Source organism: Ochotona princeps, chromosome 23 (assembly GCF_030435755.1).
Source record: "Ochotona princeps isolate mOchPri1 chromosome 23, mOchPri1.hap1, whole genome shotgun sequence".
Classification (NCBI taxonomy): Eukaryota; Metazoa; Chordata; class Mammalia; order Lagomorpha; family Ochotonidae; genus Ochotona; species Ochotona princeps.
In genome coordinates this window covers 13,869,008-13,887,849 of record NC_080854.1, presented here as the reverse complement: position 1 = coordinate 13,887,849, position 18,842 = coordinate 13,869,008, and the positions used below count along the sequence as shown (strand labels likewise).

Here is an 18,842-nt window from a genome sequence, read left to right as displayed (position 1 = left end):
AATGAATCAGAGACAGTATGTTTATGTATTATCCAATCACACTGGAACTAGGTGGTGATATCTTGGATTAAGTTAATTCAGAATATATAGATATATATGTACACACATACATATATATATATATATTTGGTGGTCAACAGCCAAAGTTTATTAACAGCACTAGACTTTTAAAGGAAGGTTGTCACACAGGCATCCAGGGAGGAGGGGCTTGAGCCATTTACATCTCATCAGCAAGGTACAGTTCCTAAACTGTACAGTTCCTAAAACATAGCTAGTTCCTCTAGTAGGTTCTTTATCTAAACCTGTGAACAGAATATATTTGTATGATATGAGTTATTTCTACCTAACCAAACAAAATAACAAATACATTTACTCTAATGTCCAGATTAAATACCTTTCTACTAAGTCCTTAAAAATTACTCTACACTAATTTTCATTTTGCCACGCAACCTTTCTGCCCCCAAAAGTAATATTTACATATGCATATGAAATCCTTCTGTAACACCTCTTTATATGTGCACATGTAAATGAAGCTCTGAATCTGATAGTGTGCAAATTACATCATTATCTTCACTCTAAGCTATAATATATGGGGAAATTATTGCAATCTGTAGAGCAATCATCCCCAAAAAGTATGGAGAATCAACTGTCAATTGCAAGTGCTCTTCTATACCTCTAAGCAGGAAGACTTCACACACAACTGCATGTGTGTAAAATTGACACGTTCTGTCTGTCCATTGCGTGAAAAGTCAAAAAAGATCCCAGCTTCCGGGGTTCCTGACTGGCTCAAGAGCAATGCACTCAATTAAATGTTAGACAAGTAGCAGATCGTCTAACGACGTGTGGGTCTTCCAAATGTTCCAGTGGTCACGGGTGAGGCTGCCACAGAGCCAAGGTTTCATTAAACCAGGTTAACAGAAGACGTGTCTCCTGCTGTCATCCAAAGACAAATTTGGGAGCGGGGAGGTGGGTAAAGGAGGAGTAAGAATATTCGTTAGCTCCTGCTCTTCAACTTTCCCTGGAGAGAAAAGTACAGAGGGGGACAAACTCTCCCCGCAAGCACAGGAGCGCACAAGATCCATCTCTCTGAATAAAGGAGAAATAAATTCAAGTTTGGAACTCTGCCCACCGAGTGGCGGCTCCAGCAAAGGGGGACAGTTTTCTATTAATTGTTAATGTCGTCTGCCATTAGAGGGCACTAAACAACTCTACATTAATGCATTAGAAGAGAGAAAGGAGCCGGGAAAAGAAAGAGGGGAGGCAGACAGGGAGGGATTGGAGAGCTTGGGGAGAGTCGGGTAGACGGAGAGAAAGAGAGAGAGGAAGGGCTGGGGAAAGGGATGCGGGAAGGCGTGGGAGGGCCAGAGGGAAAGCGGGAAGGAGGAGGGGGTTGGAGACAGACGGACTGATAGGGAGACACACGGAAATCTGGGAAGATTAAAAAGGACGTGGAGCCTCCTGAGCCGTCTGAAGTGAGCCCCGAGCCAGCCTCCCCCGGCCGCCGCGCCCCTCCCTCGCGTGCTCACGACGGTAATTATAAAGCGAAAGGCGGCGGCGGCGGCGAGGTCACCGTTTTTACCAGCCTGCTGCACCGAATGCGCGCGGTGCAGGTGCGGCGGCCGCGGAGCTTTGTGATTCATGCCCACTTTCAAAGGGGGCTCGGGCCGTCTGAGAGGCACCCAAACAACTGTCTTCTAATATTAGCACGGCTGTATTTCGGGATCTATTATAGTCTGTCCAGACAGATCCCATTGTAATGGGATCTTTTATTAAAAGATTAGCACTATCTCCTGCAGTTGGTGGAAAAAAATCTGTTATCACTGAGTTATTTGCAGTTGTGGAGGGGGTGGGGGGGTGATGGAAGATGGGGTGGGAGGGCCAGAGAAGGACTTTGGGGGGGTGCAATGAAGGAGGGGCGGATTTGAAATTCTTAGGACAAATCCCAGTGACCTGCGAAGGTCCAAGAATTTGTCTGCATACTTCGCTGTCTGTTGTCCTTCAGGTTTGGGAAGCCAACTGAATAGAAAATTTAAAAGGCAGCTTTGGAATAAACAATATAGCATTTTCCGTGAAGTAATCGTTTTATATAAAAGGAAATATCGCCTCCTCAGTTTCATTCAGCGGTGCCAAAAATGTTATAAATGAGAGACCCGCCAACTTTCAGGCGAAGAATGCCGGGCACTGTACTTAATAAAGTGAGGCTACAGAAGTTCATTATCGATGTTGCAATCATTTTTATTCGCGGGAAGAGAGAAAGAGAAAGAGAGAGAGAGAGAGAGAGAGAGAGAGAGAGAGAGAGAGAATGAATAAATGAATTGAGTCTGGAGCCGAGCTGGAGACGGAAGGGACACAAGCGCCCAGGACAGAAACTGGGGAGTCGCAGGGTTGGGGAGGAGGGGGCAGACCGCCTACGTCGGCGCCCCCCGCTCGGGGCTCCGACTCCAGACGCCGGCGAAGTGAAAGGGGAGAAAAGAAAGGGAGAGGGCCAGACTGCACCGGGGGGTTGGGGAGAGGCCGGGTGTGAGGTGTTAACATTTTTGTTTGCCGGCGACTGGTCGGGACCCGGGGCTGCGTCTCCGCGCCGCCCGGCCGGGGTGGAAGATGCCGGGGGGTGCGGAGGACGGCCGCCCAAGTGCAACACGTCCAGACCCAGACACAAAACCTCGCCGGGCCCGGCGCACAGACTGGTGTGGGGGTTCCGGAGCCGCGGCTTGGGCGGGTACGACCCCACCCTGAGCGAGGTGATCTCCAGCAACAGCCCCTGGCTCTCGGGTCGCTTGCAAAAGTCTCTGCCCCAGCGGAGAAGCGGCGGCGCGGGGACCCAGTCCCGCGTTGCCCGCCCGATCCCACCGCGCCCCGCGTCGCACACCCGCACGCACAGACACACACACCCGCACTCACGCCACCCCAAGCGCGGCGCGCTGCCTGCGAGCAGCGGCGTGCAGGACTTGAAGTGGGTGTTCTTCCCGCTCCCCACCCCCGAGCGTCGCCCCCACCCCCCATTCCCCACCCCCCCGCCCCGGCCTCCTGCCCCCTCCCTCTCGCTCCTACGCAAATAAGAACTCGGCGATTCCCCTCCTGCCGCTTTGATTTCGGGCACCTCCGACAGATAATTGGGAAGGGTTTCCAGAAGGTGGGAAATGTCACCTGATTCACAGTGAACTTTTAAAAGCTCCCCACCCCCAAGGAGCCGCGCACACCCTCGCTCGAGGCCGCCCTCCCACAGCCCCACACACTGGGAGACCGCCCACCGCAAACCGCGGAGACCCCCGTCTAGATTTAAAGCGCGGCTGCGCCCGGCTTCTGACGTCCATTGAATCGCGCGGGCGGCCGGCGGTGAGCGCGGGGCTGAGCCCGGATCTCTGCGCCCTCCGCCGCTCGCCTGTGAGACGCGCGCCACTCGCACCAGCCACCCCGCTGCCCGCCGTCGCCACCGCGCCCGCACCCCCGCGCCGCCGCCGCTCTCCTCGCCCCGCGCCTGCCCCCAGGATGGTCCGCGCCAGGCACCAGCCCGGCGGGCTGTGCCTCTTGCTTCTGCTGCTCTGCCAGTTCATGGAGGACCGTAGCGCCCAGGGTAAGCGAGGCGGGAGTTTGGGGCGGTGGGGGAAGATGCGCTGGGCAGATTCGGCTGTGGGCACGGTGGGCTCGACTTTTCCGTGGTCTCCACTCTGCGGTGCTCGCAGCAACGCAGCTCTGGACCAACTTAGCGACTCCGCGGTTGGAGAGGAACCGGCAAACCGGAGGCAGTGACACTTTAGGACGGGGCAGTGGAGTTGGGAGCTCGGAGCTCCTTTAAAAGGAAGGGAGTGAACTGGAGTCTGCCTCAAGTAGTTAGGGGTGGATGGATGCTGCACGTTCTAGCCAGGATGACTTTAGATGGAATCTCCCGTGCTGGGGGACCAGCATCCACAGCCGGCGGATTTCCGCCACCCCGTTTGTAGTAGAACCTCTGCCCGCACATCTTTTGGAGACTTCTGGGGTTTGGGGAGACAGACACACTGGCTGTTTCTCGGTGGCAGGGGGACAGGGCTTCAGAAACTTTGCCCAAACTTGGAAATGTGGGTGCTGAAAATTTTCGGGGGAAGTAGATTTCTGCCCAATGGATGCTGCTTCCAACCCCGCAAAAGGGGGGGGGGGCAAATTGTTACCCAAGAGTGTTTTGAGTACTTCACAATGCTCCCCTTCATTCTGTTAACTTTTTGTAAAACAGCGAAACTGTCCACGATTGATTTAAACGCTGAGATGCACCAAGAGCAAATCTGAAGTTTGTCTTTTAAAAAATAACAGTTTATTAACATTAGTCTCGGGCAGAACTTAAAAAAAAAATCATAGCAGCTTGTATTGCAGTGATTGTAAAGTCATACTTTCTGACCCAAATCTGAACGTTAGAAGAGGGGAAGGGGTAGACAGAGTCCCCGAGAAGGTTTCTGGCTAGGTGGGAGCAAGGCAGGAGCCAGGTGTGACAAGCCATGACCCGGGCCTCGGTACTCTGCCCGCAGGGTGGGCGCGCTTCCAGGCTCTGAGCCACCCCGCCGGGCACTGCCCCCGGCCCTCTGCGCCACCCCGCGCTCAGCTGCCCGCCTTTGCCTTTCGGGCAGAGGTGCTGCCCGCGCCGGGGGCGGGGGGGGGGGATGTGGGCGTCAGGGAAAGCAGCCCTTGGAGATTTCGAAAGCTCGCGGTGGCTCGGGGCATGCTCCGGGCTGGCGGATTGCAAAACGGGCCCGTCGGACGGGCTGCGCCTCGAGGCTGCGCGGGGCAGCTCCGGGTTGCTTTTTTGCTTTCATTTTTTCCGCAAGTGCCTCTCGTGTGCGCGCGTGCGCGCCCGTGTGTGTGTGTGTGTGTGTGTGTGTGTGTGTGTTTCCGTCTCCTCCTTCTCTCTCCCTCTCTTCTTTCTTCACCCCTGTCACAAATAATTCCCGTACCGCCTACATGAAACCGACATGTAAAAACATCCGTCGCATCCTGTTTTTGTCAGGTTCTTTAATCTGCCCTTCGAGTCGCTGCAGGTTATGAAATGGGACGAATAAAAGTAAACAGTCTAGTAAAAGTCAATGCAAGCTGCACGTGTTGTGTCTGGGTCACTGGTAACTGACATTGATACGGCCGGGGCGCTCTAGCTTCTGCCTCCTCTTCCCTGCCCCTCGCCCACCTCCCGGCGCTGGGCCAGGACTCCCTCCACCCCCGCCCGGTCCCCACCACCTTCCTCTTGCCCCACCCCTACACCCCCTTCTATTTATTTTCCCTGTTTCTCCCCTGGCTGTGCGTGCGCCCATCCGTCCCCTCCTCCTAGCTCACTCCCTTCCTGGTCTTTGCTGGCTCGCTGACCGTCTCCCTCCCCGGGCCCCCACCGCTCATCCACCTCCCCGCCCCTGTCTCTTCACAGCTGGGAACTGCTGGCTCCGCCAAGCCAAGAACGGCCGCTGCCAGGTCTTGTACAAGACTGAGCTGAGCAAGGAAGAGTGCTGTAGCACAGGTCGCCTGAGCACCTCGTGGACGGAGGAGGATGTGAACGACAACACACTGTTCAAATGGATGATCTTCAATGGAGGCGCCCCCAATTGCATCCCCTGCAAAGGTGGGCCTCTTCCTCCCCAGCCTGAGGTCCTCAGCTCAGGGCATCTTGCCCTGGGCTTCCCCCTTACCACCTGGCTGGCCAGGCGACTGGGACCCTGGAGAGCTATGTGGGTGGGCTCCTCCCTCCTGCCTGCCCCCAGCTTTGGGAAGCCATTGGCTTTGGGAAACCATTGGAATCTATCCCTGCCTGTCACAACTGTAGTCAGAGCAGGGTCTCACAGAGGTTGCCAGACCCGTTCGCCACTACTGATGGATGAGGAAGCCAGCGCATCCTCCCTCCTGGATATGGGTATGCGGTGCTGCCTCCAGTCCCCACCCCTGCACCCCATACCGGGTCTCAAGGGAGAGAGCTTAGGCCTCAAACTTGGGGATGGGTACAGGATGGACACAGCACCAACAAGCCCTCCTGACTGACCCACGGACAGCCAGTTGGCCTGGCACACTAGTTTTAATCCCTACCTCTCATTCACAGAAACATGTGATAATGTGGACTGTGGCCTCGGGAAGAAATGCCGCATGAACAAGAAGAACAAACCCCGCTGCGTCTGCGCCCCAGATTGTTCTAACATCACTTGGAAGGGTCCAGTCTGTGGGATGGATGGCAAAACCTATCGCAACGAATGTGCCCTCCTCAAAGCCAGATGTAAAGAGCAGCCGGAACTGGAAGTCCAGTACCAGGGCAAATGTAAAAGTAGGTCCCGCCCACCCTTCTTAAGCCAGACCTCTGCTTTCCTTCTGGGAGCCTGCTATGTGCTACATGCTGCAGAAGACAGGAATAGTGCAGCCCGTGGGATGAGACCCACAGTGATAACAGCACTAGCACGTAAAGGAGGCCTTTTTCTGACTTTTACAAGACAGATTAAGAGTGCCAAGGAATGGACCTCGAGTCCTAGAAGCAGTAGAGTTCTCCAAGTGCCTTTTGAAACTGGATGCTTGAATTCCATAACTGCCTCCTCCATCACAAGCCACTGCTCGCTCCTTAGAGGCCACAGGTGCCCATTCTTGTCTGTTTCCCTCTGTATTTCAGAGACCTGTCGGGATGTGTTCTGCCCAGGCAGTTCCACGTGCGTGGTGGACCAAACCAATAATGCGTACTGCGTGACCTGCAATCGGATTTGCCCGGAGCCTACCTCCCCTGAGCAATACCTTTGTGGGAATGATGGAATCACCTACCCCAGTGCCTGCCACCTGAGGAAAGCCACCTGCCTGCTGGGCAGGTCCATCGGATTGGCCTATGAGGGAAAGTGTATCAGTACGTATTCCAGGTGTAGGGTGGCAAAAGAAACCACAGGGACAAGGGGCTGGCTCTTGGGTGGCAGATGCAAAGCTAAGCGATCAGTAAGGCCTCCCCAAGCATGGGCTTACAGCAGAGGGCAGGCTGCTCTGCAGTTTGAGTAAACTCTTCTGAGCATAGAATCTGTTCATTCTTCTAGAAGCCCTGACAGCTATGTTCAAAGACGCAGGACACAGTATTCCAACTCAGAAAACTGAGAACTCACTCAGTTTGATGCCTTTTTTTTTTTGAAGTGCCAGACTTGCTGGGAGTGAAAAATAATTACTTCACGGTTCCTGAAATCTGTTATCAGATTCTAGTAATGGATGGAATTCTTTTTTAAAAGATCCCACTTGTAAGAAATAGTCACTTCAAGGATATTCTAAAATCCTGTTCCCTGCAAAATGACTGTTTTCATGCACTTGTAGATAATACATGAGGTGCAAGGGGTGGTGTGTGTGTGTGTGTGCGTGCGCAAGCACTTCACTTTTATTATCAAGCATTTTTGTGTAACACCTTCATGACCCACCCCCAGAAGTATTAAGGTAAAAGTTATCTGTTTCTCTACATGGAGGGGAATAGAGAAAGTGGGGAGATGGCGAAGTTGACTGACTCACCACCCTATACATTCTATCCTAGAAGCAAAGTCCTGTGAAGACATCCAGTGTACTGGTGGAAAAAAATGTTTATGGGATTTCAAGGTGGGCAGAGGCCGCTGTTCCCTGTGCGATGAGCTGTGTCCCGACAGCAAGTCGGACGAGCCTGTCTGTGCCAGTGACAATGCCACTTACGCCAGCGAGTGTGCCATGAAGGAAGCTGCCTGCTCCTCGGGTGTGCTACTGGAAGTCAAACACTCCGGATCTTGTAACTGTAAGTGTGACCGCTGCCCGTGCGCTGCAGTTTAAGGCTCTTCCAGCCAAACCCTGGGGAAGAGACACTTCAAAGGAATGCAGACCTCCCCAGGTAGCCCCGTTTCTCTTTCCATGTAGGCAGCTGCTGACTTCCACCAGCAGTCAGGTGGTTTCCCCAAGAAGATTCTCTGCAATGCTTCCAGGTTTTTAGGGCTTACACACCTGGATGGCTCTGAGGAACTATTTCCAGATGTTTACCCTCATTCTTTTGCCATAGTAGTATTGCTTTCCTGTTTATTAACACTTGAATCTAACTGTTCCAAAAGTTTTAGTTGGTTTTTGGTTTGGGGGGTAGGTTTTCTTTATTTTCTTTTTTTTTAATTTTTTTTTTACCAAAGACAGCTATATCTTGTCATATTTGGCCTGCTGCTTTTTGCAGTGGCCTGTACTAACTCTGAGGTAAGGACCCAAAGCAGTTGTACCTAGAACACAAGAGCGCTTTTTATCTAATTTCAGGAATCTGCCTGTAAAACCTGAGCCATTGAGTCTTCAGAACTTTCTGCAGTGTTTGACTTCATAGATTATGTTTCTTTAAAAAAAAAAAGTTTAAACTATTGCATAACAGCAGATGCCAAAAACAAACAAAAAAATAATAAAAGCATCTCACTGCAAGTCACATAAAAATACAACGCTGTTATATGGCTGTCTCAGGGGGCTTTGAACACAGGCACTGAGCTGCTTCCGCGCTGTTGTTGTCCACATTTAAACAACAGCTCCCCTGTATTCCCCCATCTAGCCATCTCGGAAGACACCGAGGAAGAGGAGGAAGATGAAGACCAGGACTACAGCTTTCCTATTTCTTCCATTCTAGAGTGGTAAAGCCTCCACCAACCAATGTTCAGTGTTGACATAGCCTTTGAGCAAAAAAAAAAAGAAAGAAAAAAAAGAAAAGAAAAAGAAAGCAAAGAAAAAATATATTGTCGATACTGTAAATAAGTGTATGCTTATTTATTTGGGGGGAAACTATACATTAAAGAACCTTTGTCCTAAAGCTCTCTCCCAGGCCACCTTGGTTACTCATTGGACATGGAGAGGCGGTCACTGTGAGCTCTACTGGATGAGGCCCATAGTTGAGACTTGTAGACATTTATTTATACTGTGTCATGTTTTTCTAATTTATACATACAATGTCTGGTTGACTGTACACCTTGTTTTTGAAGAAATTTATTCGTGAAAGGAAGAGCAGTTGTTATTTATTGTGAGGTCTCTTGCTTGTAAAGTAAAAGCTTTTTTTTTTCCTTGTAAACCATTTAAGTCCATTCCTTACTATTCACTCACTCACCTATCTCCCCGCATTTCACTGTTAGACCCTTTTCCACTTTTAACAAACTTGCATGTCTGTTTCTGTCATGTTTATTTATTGGATTCTCTGCTGCCTGATCTGTATATACATGATCCCTCGGGTTTTGTTTACAAGGAATCTTGACTGACCAAAAGGCATTATAACTGACTCATGAGACACGGTACAGAGGATGTGCGTCTGCGGAAACTCCTGCTTCAGCGTTCTTGTAAGGATGAAGACGTTGGTTGAGGGGGGGAAGGCAGTTGCTTTAGGAGTCTGGTGATGCTCTCTCAAGAAGCTATAGATCCAAAAAAATGGAATGATGTGGGTAGCAGGAGGCTAAAGGAAGGCAGAGGCTACACATTCTACTTCCGTTTGGTGTTTCCTTTAAGCTGGTTGGCTGTACCTTTCAAATTAGTTCTTTTTCAACCAATGTGTCACTAAAAGTTATATTGAAGCTTTATCAGTTCAAGTTTCTTGCTTTTCATAATACTTTTTTCTGATGCAATTTTATATTTTCAAACATGGCAAGTTAAATATAAATTCATTTAAATATATAGTTTTGTACTTTTCTACCATGTAAATGTGCAATGTATATAAAAGTTATAATGTGTATTTGTAAATAAATGATGAGTGAAAAAATAAAAAAAATTTTAAAAAGCCAGTGGTTGCAATTCCTCATGGTCCCAAAGTGATTGTTTGGGGTTTTGAGTAAAATCGTAAATGGTGACATTTGCAGAAGATTATAATGAAATTCGGTGGCTAGGCCAATAGAAGGTTGGCCTCTGAAGGAGTCACACCTATACATAGACACTGATGGAGGACACTGGATGTAGGCGCCTCCTTGTGCTGCGCCAAGACTAAAGTTTCCTCAAAGCAACCGCCCTCTTAGCTGCCTTTCTTACAAACTCACTTCCACTGACAGGGGCACCCTGTGTTCCATTTCCCTGATAAGTAAGATGTCTCTGGGGTAGGTGATTGGCCCAGCCATTATGTCCCTGTTTGGGAGGCCACATCCCTGATGATTCAAGTCCTGCCTGCTATTTCTCACTCTACAGAACAGCAGAGTTTGACCCCTGGCACCCACATGGTGGAGCTACACTGCGATCCCCCATTCCCAGCTGCTATACACTGGAGGATTGAACCAGCAAATGGGAGATTTCTATCTCTTTGCCTCTCAAATGAAATAAGTAATAAATATATACATATAACTTTAAGATAAAGTGGCTCTTAGATCTCTGAGAAAAGCAGCACATGACAAAGAAAACAGACCCATAATATTTGACAGAAATAAGTATTATTTCTAAAGGCTGTGAGGTAAGGATAAGAGTAGAGATTTTTCACAGTGATGTGTGTGGTTCATGGGAATTCAACATGACATTCATGGGAAAGCGGGTGGGTGCTCAGAGCCACAGAATGCCTTCCGAGCATCAGCGCCCCCGAGACACACCGCAATACATCGGCTTCCTAAGCAGTTTCTCAACACGAATTTGCTTTTTCAATATGCTATATAATCAAAGCCCAAGCACATGAAAAATATCAAATGCAAACAGTTGAAAACTGCACGGAGACTGCGAGGAAAGGAGCAAAGAACTGTCAATGTTACCAAAATGGCTGTACAAATACACTTTTTTTCCAAAGTGCTTGACTCCAGTTACTTTTTCTAATTTAATCCTTTATAAAAACTCTGTTTCATAGGAATAATCACTAAAAATCATTATCAGCGACTGTTGACTCTCCACTGTGGTTATCAAGCAAGAGATTCAGTGGAGACAGAAGAACCTTCGTAGCCAGAGCCTGTAGTCATGATTAGGGGCCTAGGTTTTGCTTTATTCCCTCCCTGGATTCCCTCAAAAAGAGAAATAGAAGTGCAGAAAGCAAACAGGTTGAGACTGACCCAAGAATGTCAGGATCCTAACACCTCCAGTGTGGGTGAGCTGTGCCCGGCAGAAGCTCTCAGAAAAGCAGTCAGCAGTGGTTTCACAGCTCTTCCTGGAGTTGATGTGTTACTTGGTCCTGGATGCTACAGACATTTGAACACTGCCATTGATGACTGGAGTCAATACGTCAAACGTAACAAACCAATCTATGTCTTGATATGGCAGAGTGATAAAATTAACAGCTTGCCTTTTAAACAACATCCAGATGATTTATTTTTTTATTCCATATATCAACATCAAAATTCTTCCTAAATACCAAACAGTATCTCATTTTCCTTCTTGGAGTTTCCTACTTTTCCCCTAATCCTGCATTAGACTAATTAGCAGAAAAAAAAGAAGAAAATAAATTATCTCTTAAAAGTAAAATATATTGGGCAGGATGTTAGCCTAGTGACTAAAGGTCTTCGCCTTGCACGCACCAGGATCCCATATTGGCACCAGTTCATATCCTGGCTGCTCCACTTCCCATCCAGCTCCCTGCTTGTGGCCTGGGAAGACAGTCAAGGACGGCCCAAAGCCTTGAGACACTACACCCACATTGGAGACCCGGAGGAAACTAATGGCTCCTGGCTTTGGATCAGCTCAGCTCCAGCCACTGCAGCCACTTGGGGAGTGAACCAGCAGATGAAGGATCTTTCTCTCTGTATCCCCTTCTCTCTGTGTATCTGCCTTTCCAGTAAAAAAAAAAAATTAAAAAAATTTTAAAGTAAAATATATTAACATAATTAGATTATTGTTGTTAGGAATTCAATGAGGATCCAAGAAAGTCTAATTCTGTATGTATGTATGTATGTAATTAACAGTTTCTATTAACTAGTTTTAGTTGGTATGACCATATCGTAATAAATATTAGGAATTACAAAACCCTAACTAACGAAAAAATCTATCATACATCTGATTTTCATCTTCTGTGACCTCAAATTAACATTTTTTTAATGCCATACAGTATATGATTCCTCAAGCAAGATAATAATAAGATCTAACATAATTAAAAATCATTCCCAAACAGAGAAGCTAAATGCCGTACGCGACTGTAGACTATATCTTATACCTAAGGAAAAAATACTGAGTAATAATACTGGGACAACAGACACAACCAGAATACTATCAAATGAAAAGTATTACATCAATGACAAATGTACTGAAATTGATTACTGCGGCAATGTAGGAGAATATACCTAGACCCAGGAAACACACAGTGAAGTATTCAGGAGAAAAGGTCAAAAATGCATACAGCTTACCCTGAAACAGCTTGGGAGTAAAAATATTATAGAACTTATCCACTCAAATATCCAAATGACAAAATAAGAAAAACCCAAGTTAAAAGCTTATGCAAAATTCATGTCTGTTAGCCATTTGAATTTGTTCTTTCAAAAAAATGTCCATTTCCTTCACCCATTTCTTCAGAGTTGCTTGCTTTGCTGTCATTGAGTTCTTGAAGCTCTCCGTAAATCCTGCATCTGTTCCCTATCTTTTTTGTAGTGTGCAAAGATTTTCTCCCATTCTGCTAGTTGTTTCTTCACTTCGCAACTTTTCCGTAAGTCTGAAGTTATATCCTAAAATCCCAAAGAGGAAGATTACGGGGTCGCTGTTTTGGTGTAAAAGTTGCTACCTGCAATGCCAGCATCCTATATGGGTGCTGGTTCGAGTCCTGCCTGCTCCATTTCAGACCTGCTCCTCTGTAACGCACATGGGAAAGCACTGGAAGACGACCCAAGTGCTTGACCCCTGGCCACCTGTGTGGGAGACCCAGCTGAAGCTCCTAGCCTCTGGATTCAGTCTGACCCAACTTTGGCTGTTGCAACCATTTGAAGAATAAACCAGCAGATGAAACAGCCTCTCTCAGTCATACTCTCCTTCTCTCTCTCTGCAAGTCTGCCTTTCAAATGAATAATGAGTCTTTTTTTTTTAAGTCATTGTATGGGCCCAGCATGGCGGCACAGCAGCCTAATCTTCCACCCTATGGTGCCAGCATGCCATACGGCTGCCAGTACATGTCTTGGCTGTTTCAATTCCAATCCAGCTTTCTGCTTATGACCTGAGAAAACAGAGAAGGATGGCTCAGGTTCTTGGAACCCTGCGCCCCCGTGGGAGACCCAGAAGAAGTTCCTGGATCCTGGCTTCCAATCAGCTCAGCTCTGGCAGTTCAGACTGTTTGGGGAGTGAACCAGTAGATGAAAGACCTTCTCTCAAAATCTCTCTCTGTAAAATCTGACCTTCAGATGAAGACAAATAAATCTTTAAAAAAAATAGTCATTTGGGCCCGGCGGCGTGGCCTAGCGGCCAAAGTCCTCGCCTTGAAAGCCCCGGGATCCCATATGGGCGCCGGTTCTAATCCCGGCAGCTCCACTTCCCATCCAGCTCCCTGCTTGTGGCCTGGGAAAAGCAGGAGAGGACGGCCCAAAGCTTTGGGACCCTGCACCCGCGTGGGAGACCCGGAAGAGGTTCCTGGTCCCGGCATCGGATCGGTGCAGTACCGGCCCGTTGCAGCTCACTTGGGGAGTGAAACACCGGATGGAAGATCTTCCTCTCTGTCTCTCCTCCTCTCTGTATATCCGGCTTTCCAATAACAATAAAATATTAAAAAAAAAAAAAAAAAAAAAAAAAAAAAAAAAAAAAGTAGTCATTTTATTCAGCCAAAAGACTGGGAAATGACCTAGTGACTGCACCAAGGCTACACGGAGAATCTAAGTTGGTCCTGAGGGAATTCCTGATATCTAACCCATCCGTGGACTGAGAAACAGCCTGTTCTTCTCTACAGTCATCTTAACATGTAGGATGACTCATGTCTCCCTGAGAACACTCCAGTGACACTCATCCTCCTTCCTCACTACTTGCTGTATACTATTTGGCAAGTTACCTAGCCTCACTGTATCTCAGTTTCCTCTTCTGTGTCTTAAGAACTGGGAAAAAGCAACCTACCTCTCAACAATTTTAAGGGTTACCCAAAAAAAAAGTATAAAGTGCTTGGCTCAATTCTGACACATTAAAAAGAAAATACATGTCCTTTGGGGTTGTAAGAATTGTAAATTATTAAAGAAAGGGAAAAACTGGTAGTGTGAGTCATCACACTGTCCAATAAAATGTAAGGAATGCAATCACAGCATCTACTAAGGCCAGATGCACACATGCAGGTGGGCGCAGACAAAGCTGCCGCTGGAGATGCCCACATCCCACCCTGAATGCCTGGGATCAAACCCCACATCTGCTTCCAATACAGCTTCCTGCTGACAGGCAGCCTGCAAGGCAGCAGGAGGCAGTACCTGGGTCCCTGCTGGTCACGTGAGAGACCTGGGTGGAGTTTCTGCTTTTGGCTTCAGCCTGAACCAGCCCACAGGGTGGCAGGCATTTGAAGAGTGAATCAGTAAATAAGATATCTCTCTCTCTCTCTCTCTTTCTTTCTCTCTCTCTCTCTCAAAATCTCTCTTTTCTTTCTCCCTCTCTCTCTCTCCCCCATCACTGCCTTTCAAATAAATGAAACTAAATAATCTTTAAAATAAATTCTATCAGTATTTTTAAATTTTGATACAATTTTCCACAAACAGATTACAGACCCTTCAAGAGAGGAGTAGGGCAAATTCTATCCATATTATCAAAACTGCTGACATAGAATATACAAGGACCAGATATAAAGATGTATTTATTATTTAATTAATAAGCTAACTCATGAGGAATATTTTCTTTTCAAACCTAATTCCTAAGATTGGCACATGTCTGGTTTTCCCATTCCACTTTCCATTCAGGCATCACACGATCCTTTTTCAGCCAAAAAGCCGGCATGTAAATAGACTCCAGGCATGCCTGCCCTGCGTACTCAGCAGACCTGCCCAGACATGCCCAAACCTCAGCTTCTATTTTGCTGGAGTCCCCCCGCGAGGACGGGACAGTCCCTGGGGTTTGCCACTCTTGGACCTCAGATATCTTGGCCGGTGCTATCAAAATTCCTGTGGCAGAGTCCTTCAGACACTTAAAAACATAGTCTCTGGATTAGAACAAATGCAATCCTGGCAGAGCTGTAATTTGTCATTTTTCTATTTTAAGAAGGTGGCCATGGAATCAACTGGCAACACTGGGAGCCAGATATACTCCCACCAAACATCTCTTGTATTCGTTTCTGAGGTACTCACGTTTGTGACCCAAGAGAATAGAAGCTTTTCTCAAGAAATTGGTGACCTTGCCCCTTTGGAGGACAAACACAATCCTCGTAAGGATTTCATAGTCTCCCAGTTACAAACTTCAATCTAGTTCGTGATAGAATTTCAGCTTTTCCAGCATGAAAATGGATAAATTAATTAGCCAGATGAGTCCATGGGCATGGTACAGTCCATAAACAGGGAGGCTGCTGAAGACCAAGGCCAGCTCCTGGGGATTGCTGTGGGCTCTGAGCTTGGGGGCAGCAGGTAACAGATGGCTTTGGGTCACTCAAGAACTTCTAGGGTATTCTGAGACCAAGTCAACAAAATCTCCAAATACAAGTAATGCTACTTAGGATGCCTGGATTGTCCACATCACATGGCCCAGGCACTTGTTAAAGCAGTCTAACAGAACCAATAAACCAAGAACCTGTGTTTTAAACAGCTGTCCAAGGGCTACTAAGAATTTTAATGTTGAAGAACTACTCTGCTAGAATCATGTCAAGCTCGGAGTGAGACCCAGCCACCTGGCACTCCCAAGGCAACCAGAGTGCCCATTTGCACTGTATCTGTTCCCTCCCTTGCCTGGCCAAGGTTCCCATACATAACTTGACCCTATACTGCAGGAGCATGCCTCAAACAGTAAAGGTTCCTGGCCAGGGAAATTACAGGGTACATTTTTCCTAACAGAATATTCACACTCTTGTTTGAAACACCTACTGTGACACTGAAGGCCATGCTCAGCGTTTCTAGAAAACGCTTGAAGGAATGTAGTTATTGTTAGGGGTCCCAAAGGAACCATGCAGAGGGATCTCAATCACATCAGTTTAGAGTTCAATCTCCTTGGAAAGAAAAAAAAGTAGCTCCAGGTAAACAACTCATGGGAAAGCAGAAGGACTTGGTGACTGCTCCCTCTGTCATTGCAAGCACACTATGATCAAGGGGTTTACAGTGGCCTTTCCTAACAAGATGACAGTTGTGTATCCTTACCACCCATCAAAATGGTTATTCAAGAGAATGGGTCTCTTGTTGAAATCAGAAAAGAACATCTTAAGATGTTAGTTGAGAAAAATGAATTAATCCTTGAAGGAAATGACACTGACCTTGTTTCAAGTTCAACTTTTTCAATTCAGCGGGCAACAACAGTTAAGAACGAGGATATCAGAAGAATTTGGGGGTAGTTATGTCTCTTAAAGAATAGTTCAGCAGCCTGATGAATAAGAGCTAAAAGTGGTCTAGCTACAGAAACAAGAACCTGGATTATAAATCTGTTGTAGTACTTTAATAATGCAATAAAAGATCTGCAGATATGAATTTTTTTTTAAAGTCTCACCTTTCTAGTGAGACTTCAACTGGGCTAGTTAGGAGTTATGGACTTGCACTCTCCTTCCCCACCAGCTGCAAGGGCTGAAGTATGTCAAGAAGAAACCAGAACTTTGAACGAAGGGTCATGATGCAGCCACCACTGTACTCCTTCTGTTGTTGCTTGGTCCAGTTTCCCAACCTGGCACTGAGGCTTCTTGCAGCAGTCCTACCTAAGGTCAGGATGTCACAGCCGCTGCTCGTCTCACCCACCCCTTTCAAGAACAGAGCCCTGAGCCACAGCTGTGCTAGAAACACTGCCTCCGAACAACTGTAACTGCAGAATTATACCCAAAGGTAACATCCCAAGACACAGATACTAAAAGCCCCTCTTCCACTGTCCTGCCTGGAAGCCCAGCCTCCAGGCCTCACAGAGTTTCCTACCTTGGTCACTTCAATAATCCTGCCACCAAATCTACACTCTGCTCATTCCTAGCCATTTTCCCATTCCCTCTGGTCAAATCCTAAAGGCAAAGCTTCCCCCCACACCTGTACCTCTGTTGCTGAACACAGATGAGATTCCTTGTAAGAACCAGTTGGGGTCTTAACCCAACTGATTTAATCTCTCAAGCAATACCTCACAGACTCAGATGTGGCTCGCTCCCATTCCCCTCTGTGAGATCTCTAAACCTCACTCTTTTCAAACAGCACACCCACTCTCATTGCCTTCACTTCCAAAGAGCTCATCTGCCTACTTGGAACAGAGCGACCTACCTCAACTTTCTCCACTGTTATCATGAACCGTCAGTTGGCCCACTGCCGTGTAACTTCTAGGTTTACTCTATCCAATCAGAGTATCTTTTCATATCTGTGTTTTCAACACACCCTCTCCCTTTTCTCTTAGCAGCTTTCCCTCCATCACTTGCTTTATTCATCTCAGATTATAAATAAGCTTCCTAATTTTAAAGCTAAGATAAAATACGGAAATGCAAACAATCCAGGGCACATGTGTGTGCCTGCCTGCCTGTGAGCACACTTCAGCCTTGTTCACATCTTTCAAAGAAATCTGTCTCCCCCTGGACAGACCCTTGAAGTGGTCTCCACTATCCGCCTCCATCCCTCACCTCCTGCTCATTCACCAGCCCACTACAATTTGGTCTTTTCTCGGACTATTCTTTTAAAGAGTTTTGACAAAGATTACCAAAGACTTCCAAGCTATCCAGTACAATGAGCACAATGGACACCATTCAGCCCTTATCTAATAAGGCCTCTCCTTCAATTGTTTGCCCTTAACCAGGGTCTCCTCCTGTCAATTCCCCTGACTTTCCTATTCCTACCCCCTCCTGTCTTAGCATTTTTTTTCCAGGATCTTCTTTAGGATCTTGTGCCCTTCTTATCAGTAAAGCAGGCATCAAACACTGGCAACCCGTGGGTAAGATCTCACTTCTGTTAATCACATCAACACTTGAAAAAGTATATTGAACAAGCTGGCAATATGTAAAACTTAGAAAAGCTCACCAAAAAGTTGAATTCTTGAGAAAAAACAAGAGATCTGACAACTGTATATCACTGAGCTTAGGAACCGAGCTAACTGCAACCACCAGGAGCAGCAGGTAGGGTAAGCCCTCCGTAGGCCTGTGCTTCTCTTTCTCCCACTGTCTCCCACATTTTCTGACCGCCCTTTTTGGGCCAAGAGTTCCATCGGTTACCCCCTTGCTTCTCATCCTACAGTCCTTGGCTTATTCCTCTGTATTCTCATATCATTAAACTTCTAACTACACTCCATATGCTGCTGACATTATCTTCACGACCAACTGTGATATTTTACTAAACTTCAGATCACTTTTCTTTCAGATCACTTCTAGGATTAGAAAACCCCACGTCAACAGCAGGTGCATAGAACTAACCACTCCTAGTGAAGGGGCGTTGCTCATCCTGTGTGTTGTCTGATGCAGATTCCATCCCAATCAGAATCCTATGGGATTATATCTGATGGGTGATAAAATGCCTACAAGGTATGAAAGAAAAAGTGGATACTTCAGTTCTGAGTTGAGAGCATGAGATTCAGCATAGGCAAATGGGAGTCCATGGAGAAGGTGCCTGAGTGATCTCAGCAGCCACAGTCACAGTCAGGCACCAGCGGACAACCCAAATACAAGGTACATATACAGTGGTTCCAGGGGACGGGCATCTGGCGCGGCAGAGAAGATGCAGGTTGTAATGCCCCCATTGACGTGCGAGTACCAGGCTGTGAGTCCGCTCTTCCTCTCGTCCAGCCTCCTGCTGGTGTGCAGCTTCAGAGTAGGCAGATGCCATCTCCTGTAGCTGCATCCCCATCAGCTGAGTTTCTGGCTCCTTGCTTTGGCCTGGCCCTGGCTCAGCCCTGGATATTGAGGGAAATGAGTCAACAATGAGATTGCTCTCTCA

The 18,842-nt window shown here is 47.3% G+C and overlaps 1 protein-coding gene and 1 long non-coding RNA gene across 4 annotated transcripts in view; one reads left to right on the top strand and one right to left on the bottom strand.

The window, feature by feature from the left end:
* Positions 1-18,842, bottom strand: part of LOC131483115 (uncharacterized) — an 86,557-nt gene that overhangs the window by 57,149 nt on the left and 10,566 nt on the right. The gene's annotated exons all lie outside the window — the stretch shown is intronic.
* FST (follistatin) lies at positions 3,100-9,704 on the top strand. Of its 3 annotated transcripts, none has more exons than XM_004583694.3 (6): positions 3,100-3,574; positions 5,384-5,575; positions 6,047-6,265; positions 6,602-6,826; positions 7,487-7,717; positions 8,495-9,704. In XM_004583694.3, exons 1-6 carry the CDS (start codon positions 3,490-3,492, stop codon positions 8,575-8,577), a joined length of 1,035 nt encoding a protein of 344 aa, XP_004583751.1. In that variant the 5' UTR covers positions 3,100-3,489; the 3' UTR covers positions 8,578-9,704. The 3 variants fall into 3 exon arrangements, with proteins under 3 accessions (XP_004583751.1, XP_004583753.1, XP_058536162.1); XM_004583696.3 differs by having other exon boundaries at positions 8,215-9,704; XM_058680179.1 differs by lacking the exon at positions 3,100-3,574 and adding an exon at positions 4,242-5,084 and having other exon boundaries at positions 8,495-9,293.